Raw genomic sequence first — 10212 nt, forward strand, 5'->3', positions numbered from 1 at the left:
GCCCCCCAAGTCCCTCAAGGGCTCCCCAAGCTTATCCAAATGTCTTCCAGGTCCCTCAAGGCCACCCAAGTTCCTCAAGGACCTCTCAGGTCCCTCAAGGATCTCCCAAGTCCCTCAAGGGTGCCCCAAGCCCCTCAAAAGCCCTCTCAAGGACACTCAAGTCCCTCAAGGACCTTCCAAACCCCTCAAGGCCACCCAGGTACCTCAAGGATCTCCCAGGTCCTTCAAGGCCACCCAAGTCCCTCATGGATGTCCCAGCTCCTTCAAGGGCCCCCCAAGCACATCCAAGGCCCTCAAACCCCTCATGGATCTCCCACCTCCCTCAAGGGCCACCCAAGCCCCTCAAGGACCTCCCAAACCCCTCAAGAGCCCCACAAACCCCTCAAGGATATCCAAACCCCTCAAGGACCTCCAGAACCTCTCAAGGACTCCCCCAAACACCACCAAGGCCTCTCAGACCCCTCAAGGGCCACCTCAAGGTCAGCTCCAGCCACCACCAAGGCCCATCCAATGCCTCCAAGACCCCCTTTGACACCCCTGGGGCCACTAGGGGACACTCACAGAGCCCATGCAGGTGTCCTTGACGTCCACCCAGACGGAGTCGGCCACAATCTCGCCGGGCATGACGTAGTAGTAGGCCACAATGCGGAAGGACGGGATAAGCTCGGCCGTCACTTGCAGGGTCATGGTCACCAAGCTCTGCCCGGCCTCGTGCCGCTGCCGGCCGGCTCGGAGGATGCGTCCCTTGGTCATGATCTGCCAGGAACCCAAGCTTGGTGACCATCTGGACATCCTTCAATGTCCCCTCAAGTTCTTAAATGTTCCCAAGGATCTCAAGGTCTCCCAAACCCTTCCAAAGGTCCCCCAGATCCCTCAAGGGTCCCTCAAGGCCACCCAAACCTTTCCAAAGGTCCCCCAGATTGCTCAAGGGTCCCTCAAGAGTCCTCCAGACCCTTTCAAAGGTCCCCCAAGGCCTTTAGGTGCCCCCCAAGTCCCTCAAGGGCCCCCCAAGCTTATCTAAATATCCTCCAGGTCCCTGGACATCCAGGTGGTCAAGGTGGGGGCACCACTGATCAACCATGGTACCCACCAGGTAGGTGAAGAACGGGACAGAGTTGCGGACGTTGTTGTTGCTGGTCTTGAGGTGGAAGTTGACAGCCAGGTTGTCCCCGGGCTGGAGTTCGGTGGCGGCCACCGCCAGGTGCAGGAAGTTGCCCGAGCCGGCCTGGCTGTGATAGGCCTGGGCCGTCATCTGCCGTGAGGCCTGGCGCTCTGGGGGCAGCCCTGCCTGCGTCGTCCGCACCTGGCACAGGGGACATGGTGGCACTCGGTCAGCGGGGAGGGACACAGGCCTGGCTGGGGGCAGTGTGGAGGGCTCGGCCACCAGAGAGGTTCTGTAAAGGTCTTGGCCACCATAGAGGTCTTGGCCATCATGGAGGGCTTGGCCACCATAGAGGTTCCATAGAGGTCTTGGCCATCATGGAGGGCATGGCCACCATAGAGGTTTCATAGAGGTCTTGGCCATCATGGAGGGCTTGGCCACCATAGAGGTTCCATAGAGGTCTTGGCCACCATAAAGGTCTTGCCATCATGGAGGACTTGGTCACTATAGAGGGCTCAGCTACCATAAAGGTCTTGGCAACCATGGAGGTCTTGGCCACTATGGTGGTCTTGGCCATCATGGAGGGCTTGGCCACCATAGAGGTTCCATAGAGGTCTTGGCCATTATGGAGGGATTGGCCACCATAAAGGTCTCGGCCATCATGGAGGGCTTGGCCACCATAGAGGTTCCATAGAGGTCTTGGCCACCATAAAGGTCTTGCCATCATGGAGGACTTGGTCACTATAGAGGGCTCAGCTACCATAAAGGTCTTGGCAACCATGGAGGTCTTGGCCACTATGGTGGTCTTGGCCATCATGGAGGGCTTGGCCACCATAGAGGTTCCATAGAGGTCTTGGCCATTATGGAGGGATTGGCCACCATAAAGGTCTCGGCCATCATGGAGGGCTTGGCCACCATTGAGGTTCCATAGAGGTCTTGGCCACCACAGAGGTCTTGGCCATCGTGGAGGTGTGTTGGTTATCATGGAGATTTTGGCCATCATGGAGGGCTCAGCCACCACAGAGGTCTTGGCCATCATGGAGGGCTCAGCCACCATAGAGGTTCCATAGAGGTCTTGGCAATCATGGCAGTCTTGGCCACCATAAAGGTCTTGGCCAACATGGAAGGCTTGGCCACCATAGAGGTTCCATAGAGGTCTTGGCCACCATGGAAGGTCTTGGCCATCATGGAGAGCTTGGCCATCATGGAGGGCTCAGCCACCATAGAGATTCCATAGAAGTCTTGGCCATCATGGAAGTGTAATGGTTATCATGGAGATTTTGGCCATCATGGTGGTCTTGGCCACCATAGAGGTCTTGGCCATCATGGAGGTGTGTTGCTCATCATGAAGGCCTTGGCCACCATGGAAGTCTTGGCCACCCTGGAGGTTTTGCTCTCCATGGAGGTCTTGGCCAGCACAAAGGGCTTGGCCACCTTGGAGATCCTGGCTACCATGAAGGTCTTGGTCACCACAGAGGTCCTGGCCATCATGGAGGTCTTGGCCACACAAAGGTCTTGTCTGTCATGGTCTCTCTGCCTCTCCCTGGTGCCCTGGTCCTTGGTGACCATCTCCATGCTCAAACTGACCATTTACTACCTTGGATGATTTGGCCACTCCACCACCGTGGTCCCCCTGACCTTGGACCTTGGCCACCCTCAATGTCTTGGCCACTTTGGTCTCCCTGGCTTTGGCCATCCCAGTTCCTAGTCACTGGTCATTCTGGCCACATGCCACCATGGACAACTGACCACTGTGGACACCTCCACCAGTCTCTTTGACACCTGGTCCTTGATGACTGTCATGTCTTGGTCAACTCAAGTGAGTTGGCCACCATGGTCAGCCTGACCTGGGCTATCCTTCTCCTTGGCCAGTGGAGGCCGGGATAGCTCTGGTCCTTGATCACTGTGGATATCTTGACCACCATAGTCACCTCAACCCCCCGGTCCTTGGTCATTCTGGACATCTTGACCACCACAGTCCAGTGGATGGATGGTCCACTGACCATCATGGATGTTCAGTCCTTCTGTCCTGGATGATCCTATGACCATCATGGATGTCCAGTCCTGCTGTCCTGACCTTTGCTCATCACCACCATGGGTCACTTCAGCCACCTCAAACCCCCTGTCCTTGGTCACTCCGGCCATCTCAGCCACCTCAAGCCCTGGTCACCTCCCCAGCCCTGGGCCACCCCGGTGAGGTGACAGTGGTGTCCCCACTCACGGTGATGGGGACGCTGTCCTTGTTGGCTGGCATGTTGAGGACCAGCCTGGCCGTGCCATCACCCCGGGTGGACACCTGGCCCTGGAAGCCATTGGCCTGGACGGTGACATGCGGCGCCGGGGACCCATCGGGATTGGTGACATAAACCTGGAGGGGACACCGGGGGGGTGGTGACATAAACCTGGAGGGGACACTGGGGGGCGTGGGGACATTATGGGAGGACATGGAGTGGGACACTGGGAAGGGGTGGTGGCACTAGGAATGGGTGGTGGCACTGGGAAGGGGACACGGGGAAGGGGTGGTGGCACTGGGAAGGGACACTGGGAATGGCTGGTGGCACTGAGAGGGGACACTGATACTGGGAAGGGGTGGTGGCACTGAGAAGGGATATTGGGAAGGGGTGGTGGCACTGGAAAGGGAAACTGGGAAGGCGTGGTGGCACTTGGGAGGGGACTCTGATACTGGGAAGGGGTGGTGGCACCGGGAAGGGGTGGTGGCACTGCAAAGGGACACTGGCACCAGGAAGTGCCACCCCAGTGACACGGGGACAGCTCACGGTCCCCAGCCCCCCCCAGGTGACACAGGAACATCACTTAGGGACCAACTCCTCCTCCACCCCCAGTTGTGCCCTGTCCCCACCCCAGGATATCCTGTGGGTCCCGTGCCACCACCCTGGGCCACCGCTTTCTCCAAGATGTCACCAACCATGAGGTCAAAGGGCATCCCTGGCTTGAAGTACTTGGGGGTACGGGTGAAGTGGATGCTGTAGGGGGACGTCACGATCTTGATGTCACCAAGCTGGGCCTCCACCATGTCACTGCCTGTGGGGACACCGTGGTGGCCGTGTCACCTCTGGTCCCTGTCCTCACCTCAGGTGCTCCCCATCCTCGCTGTCCCTGTCTCTTCTATGTCCCCCTGCCACCACTCTGGACATCCTCTATGTCACTGCCTGTGGGGACACCATGGTGGCCATGTCACCTGGGGTCCCTGTCCCCCACCGCAGGTGTCCCCCCATCTCCTCATCCTACCCTGTCTCCTGCATCCTCTTCATCTGTTTCAGAGTCCCCTTGTGTCCCCCCATGTCCCCTCGTATGCCCCCGTGTCCCCTGCTGTTCCTGGCCCCCTGTGTCCCCCCGTGTCCCCCAATGTCCCCATGTCCCCCCGTGTCCCCACACAGACCTGACTCGGTGATGACGGTGACAGTGACATAGAGCGAGTGTCCCACCAGCTCCTGGGGGTTAGGGAAGCGCTCGCGCAGGTGAGCCATGGACAGCAGGGCGTCAGCATCACCGTCCTGCACCTGGGGACACATTGGGGACATAGGGACAGGGTTAGGGACAGCAGGGCGTCAGCATCACTGTCCTGCACCTGGAGACACACTGGGGACACACTAGGGACACATTGGGGACACACTGGGGACATGGGGTCAGGGTTAGGGACAGCAGGGGGACAGCAGAGGGTCCGCAGAGGGACAGCAGAGGGACAGCAGGGCATTGGCATCGCCAGCCTGGACCTGGGGACATATTGGGGACATGGGGACATGGTTGGGGACAGGGGTAGGACAGGGTTGGGGACAGGGACAGTGCCAGGCTCACCGGGACAAGGTTGGGGACAGTGCCAGGGTTGGGGACAGTGTTGGGGACAGGGACAGTGCCAGGCTTACCGGGATGCGCCGCAGGGACTGGGGGATGCTCTTCCTCTCGTTGTCCACCATGACCCCGAAGAGGACAAAGGCCATCCCCTCCACGCGCTTCCCGTACAGGTACCTGGGGACAGCCACCGTGCCATCGTGTCACTGTACCATCCTGTCACCTTTCACTGTGCCACCGTGTCACCATGTCATCATGTCCCCTGCACATTCCTATTACAGCCATTCCTGTCCCCACAGGTACCTGGGGACAGCCACTGTGCCACCGTGTCACTGTGTCACCCTGTCACTGTGTCACTGAGTCACTCTGTCCCCATGTCCCCATCCTGCCCCCCCATCTCTGTCATTCCATCCCTGCCACCACCATTGTCCCCCTGTGTCACCCTGTGTCCCCCTCCACCATGTCCCCATGCCATCCCCAGGGCCATCAGCCAAGCCCAGCTGTCCCCTGTCTGCCACACAGCTGTGACCCCAGAGGGACACTTTTGCCCCCAAAAAGGGACATTTTGGTGTCACCTGGCCAGGATGGACACCCTGAAATCCTCCTGGCTGTCGATGTACAGGAACTTCTTCTCAGGAATCAGGGACACCTCGAAGCTCGGCAGCACTGCAGGGTGACAGTGGTGACATTGGTGACATCGGTGACATCAGTGACACTGCCACCCCTTGGTGACAGCCCCCAATGTTCTCAAGCCCACCCCTCACCCTTTTACCCACCGTATTCCTTGACCTCGAATTGGGCGCTGAAATCCTGCTCCGGAGAATCCTCGAATTTGGCCGAAATCGTCCACATGCCCAAGCTGGGGGAGGTGACGGGGAGGTGACAGGGAGGTGACAACCCAGGAGATGTCCCCAGGCCACCGCGGGGGATGGTGACACCCACCTGACAACCTCGGGCAGGTTGTGGGTGAGAGACAGGATCCCGTTTTTGGTCGGAGATGACACAAGGACTTGTTTGATGATGATGTTGTCGGGTGTCTGAGGGGACACATGGGTGGCACCGTGTCACCCGTGTGTCACCCACCCATGTCACCCACCTGTGTCACCCCAGGACACTCACCTTGACCTCCACAATGACCGTCTTGGCCACCGGCTGCATGAGGTGGCTCACAGTGAAGAGGCGGCAGAGCACTGGGAGGGGACACAGGGTACACGGTGACGGGACACAGGGGACAAGGTGAGGGGACACAGGGGACAAGGTGAGGGGACAACGTGAGAAAACACTTGGGGACAGCCAGCACTGGCAGGAGACACAGGGGACTTGGAGGGGACACAAGGGACAAGGTGAGAGGGGACAAAGTGAGAGGGGACAAGGACAGGGTGAGAGGACACAAGGGAACAAGGGGAGGGGACATGTGGGGACATCCAGCACTGAGAGGGGACAGAGGGGACAAGGTGAGCAGGGACAGGGCAGGGACAATGGGTCCCAATGGGGACATCACAGGGAGGTCCCAAATGGGTGACACTGACACCCCAAAGTGCCACCATCGCCCTGAGGTGTCACAGAAGGGTGACACAGCACCCCCAGGTGCCACCAAGTCCCCAAGATGCCATGAAGAGAGGACCCAGCACCCCGAGGTGTCCCCAGTGCTCCAAGGTGTCACCGGGAGGCGCCACCATCACCCTGAGGTGTTCCCAACCCCCCACGGTGTCCCCAGCCCTCAAAGTGTCCCCACAGCTGTGATGTCCCCACAGTGTCCCCATCCCCTCGGTGTCCCCACAGTGTCGCCATCCCCACAGTGTCCCCAGGTGTCCTTGGGTGTCCCCAGGTGTCCTCACTCATTCATTGGTGGCCCAGGCAGTGTCCCCAGCCCTCTGAGGTGTCCCCACACCTGTGATGTCCCCACAGTGTCCCCATCCCCGCAGTGTCCCCAACTGTCCCTGAAGTGTCCCCAGTTGTCCTCGCAGTGTCCCTGCAGTGTCCCCAGCTGTCCCCCGGTGTCCCCAGGGTTGCTCACTGGTGCTGCTGGGGGTGTCCCCCTGCCTGTGATGTCCCCACAGTGTCCCCATTCCCTCGCTGTCCCCATCCCCTCCAATGTCCCCAGCTCTCCCTGTGGTGTCCCCAGCAGTCCCCAGCTGTCCCTGCAGTGTCCCCAGGGTGTCCCACCGGTGCTGCCCGGGGTGTAGATGGGTTTGTCGGTCTGCACGAAGATGTGGCCGCTCTGCAGGGCCACCAGCAGCACCTTCTCCAGTGTCACCGTGGCCACCTGTGCTGTCACCGCCACAAACTGCTTCCCTGGCACCTGCGGCAGTGCCTTGGCTGGCACCTGGGGACAGTGCGGACATTGGGGACATTGGAGACATCCATGGGGACAGGGGACATCCAGAGGGGCAGGGGACATTGAGGACATTAGGGACGGGATACATTGGGGACATTGGGGACGGGGGACATTGGGGACAGTGGGGACAGTGGGGACAGTGGGGAGAGGGGACACTGGGGACATTTGGGATATCCAGTGGGACAGGGACATTGGGGACATTGAGAACATCCATGAGGACAGGGGACACTGGGGACATTGGGGACACTGGAGACATTGGGGACATTGAGGATGCTGGGGACATTGGGGACACTGGAGACATTGGGGACATCCAGAAAGACAGGGACACTGGGGACATCCACGGGGACTGGAGATACTGGGGACACTGGGGACACTGGAGACATTGGGGACACTGGGGACATTGGGGACAGGGTGACATTGGGGACACTGGGGACATCCACAGGGACATCTGTGGGACAGGAGACATTGGGGACATTGGGGACAGGGGACATTGGGGACATCCACAGGGACATTGGGGACACTGGGGACATTGGGGACAGGGGGCACTGGGGACACTGGGGCATCCACAGGGACACTGGGGACATCTGTGGGGACACCTGGAGGTGACCATCCCCATGGACACCAGGAGTGACCACCCCTCTGTCCCCAGCAGTGATCACTGCACCCCCTGGCCATTCCCCACCCCCGCTCAGGGGTCAGTTCCCGTTTCCCATCCCAGGCAGTGACCGTGGGGACAGTGACCTGTGCTGATCAATGGGGGGGGGAGTGGCACTTACCAGGAGTGACAGCAACTAGAGGGGGTGACACTGTCCGGGGGGAGGTGACAGTGACCAGGGGGGTGGTGGCAGTGACCAGAGGGGCTGACATCGTACCTTGATGGTGGCAGTGACTGGGGGGTGGTGACAGTGATCAAAGGGAGGTGACAGTGACCAGGGTGACAAGGTGACTCCGTACCTTGATGGTGGCCATGGCCATCATGCCCTGCTCCGGGCTCAGGGCCACATTGGTCCGGAACAGGACCTGGCGCTTCTGGGGGAAGTCCTGGACCAGCAGCAGGGCCTGGGTGGCTGTGGTCACCCCAGGGGCCTCCAGGAGCACCTGCTCGTCTGTCTCCAGCCGCAGCATGGCCGGGGTCACCAGGGTCACCCTGGGGACAGCAATGACCGGGGTCACCATGGTCATGCTGGGGACAGCAACGGGCTGGCACAGGGCTCTGGGGGGGCACAGGGCACAGAAACCCCAAAATCTATCCCAAAAACACCTTGGGGACCTCAGAGCACCCAGAAACCCCTAAATCTGTCCCCCAAAACACCTTGGGGACCTCAGAAACCCCCAATCTGTCCTGAAATTACCTTGGGGACCCCATAAACCTTTGGTGACCTCACAGCACCCAGAAACCCCAAAATCTGTCCCGATATCAACTTGGGGACCTCAGAGCACCCAGAAACCCCAAAATCTGTCCCCCAAAACACCTTAGGAACCTCAGAAACCCCCAAATCCGTCCCAAAATTACCTTGGGGACCCCATAAACACCTTGGGTACCTCACAGAACCCAGAAACTCCAAAATCTGTCCTAAAAACACCTTAGGGACCTCACAGCACCCAGAAACCCCAAAATCTGTCCTAAAAACACCTTGGGGACCTCACAGCACCCAGAAACCCCTAAATCTGTCCCCCAAAACACCTTAAGGACTTCAGAAACCCCAGAAACCCCAAAATCTGTCCCGATATCAACTTGGGGACCTCAGAGCACCCAGAAACCCCAAAATTTGTCCCAAAACCACCTTGGGGGCCTCACAAAGCCTTGGGGACTTCAGAGCACCCAGAAACCCCAAAATCTGTCCCAAAATCACCTTGGGGAACTCAAGAGTACCCAGAAACCCCAAAATCTGTCCCCATAGCACCCATGGATGAGGGGGTCCCAAAAAAGGGGATTCCATGGGGGTCCCATTGTTTGGAGGTCTCACGGACATGTGGGTGGGGGTCCGATAGGTGGGGAGGTCCCATGACTGGGGGGGGGGGGGGAAATCCCACGAATGAGAGGAGGGTCCCATGGTCTGGGGGGTCCCATGGATAGTGAGGTGGGGGTCCCAGGGGTGGGGGTGGGGGGCGTCCCATGGATGGGGTTGGGTGGGAGTCCCATGGTTGGGGCTGGGTTTGGGGTGGAGGTCCCCAATATCTCACAGCTGAGCGCGGGCGGGGGTCCCAAGCAGCACCAGGAATCCGAGGAGGAGGAAGAGAAGAGGATGAGGAGGGGGAGGGGGCAGCGCCGGAGCCCCCATGGCTGCAGGGAGGGGACAGGGACAGCGACGGCGACAGCGACACGGGGGGAGTCCCTTTATGGGGGTGGCCCCGGCGGGGGTTAATGGGTAACCCGAGCCCCGCCTCCACCCATGGGGACGGGTCAGGATGGGGGTGGGGGTGGAGCTCCGGCCACCTTTGGTCGCCTGCGGCCACCTGGGTGAGGAGGGGGTGACACCGCCGGGACCCTGGTGACAAAGTGGGGGTGGCGCTGGTCGGGAGAGGGGTCCCGCAGCCTCGGGTGGGGGAGGGGCGGGGCGGTCGTTCATCATTTCGGGGAAGGAGCTGGCGCGGGGCCAGCGCGGGGCTTGCGACATCGCGGGGACATCGCAGGGACACCCGAGGGGGGGCGCGACACCGCGGTGGGGGAACAGCGGGGACAGCGGGGGACAGTAAAGGGCTGGGGGGTGGGGAGGATCCTCCTCCTTGAACCCCTGAACGCCCCCCCCCCCCCCCCCAATAGGTCATGGAGAGCTGGGTCACCCTGGTGACACCTGGAAGGTCCTGGGTCACCTTCTGGAGCTTTGGTGGGACCTGGAGACTTGGGGCCCACCTGGACCTGGACACCTGGGTGACCCCTGAAAGGACCTGGGTGACCTCCAGGACCCCTAGTAGGACCTGGACACCGGAACCTGGACACCTGAGTGACCCCTGAAAGGTC

At 60.3% G+C, this 10212-nt stretch overlaps 1 protein-coding gene across 1 annotated transcript in view; it reads right to left on the reverse strand.

Annotated features, from left to right (window-relative positions):
- LOC134425999 (A.superbus venom factor 1-like) overlaps positions 1-9552 on the reverse strand; it is a 28080-nt gene extending 18528 nt beyond the window's left edge. Inside the window, exons 1-13 of the mRNA XM_063170993.1 lie at positions 9435-9552; positions 8205-8397; positions 7079-7238; positions 6032-6102; positions 5855-5949; positions 5689-5771; positions 5488-5578; positions 4987-5089; positions 4503-4623; positions 4029-4144; positions 3324-3470; positions 1091-1303; positions 562-756 (exon numbers count right to left, since the gene is read on the reverse strand). Of these exons, the coding sequence (XP_063027063.1) occupies positions 562-756; positions 1091-1303; positions 3324-3470; positions 4029-4144; positions 4503-4623; positions 4987-5089; positions 5488-5578; positions 5689-5771; positions 5855-5949; positions 6032-6102; positions 7079-7238; positions 8205-8397; positions 9435-9532 (1686 nt within the window). The 5' untranslated portion in view covers positions 9533-9552. The remainder of the gene's footprint in view (positions 1-561; positions 757-1090; positions 1304-3323; positions 3471-4028; positions 4145-4502; positions 4624-4986; positions 5090-5487; positions 5579-5688; positions 5772-5854; positions 5950-6031; positions 6103-7078; positions 7239-8204; positions 8398-9434) is intronic.
- Between the last annotated feature and the right edge of the window lie 660 nt (positions 9553-10212).

This window comes from Melospiza melodia, chromosome 17, assembly GCF_035770615.1.
Source record: "Melospiza melodia melodia isolate bMelMel2 chromosome 17, bMelMel2.pri, whole genome shotgun sequence".
NCBI lineage: Eukaryota > Metazoa > Chordata > Aves > Passeriformes > Passerellidae > Melospiza > Melospiza melodia.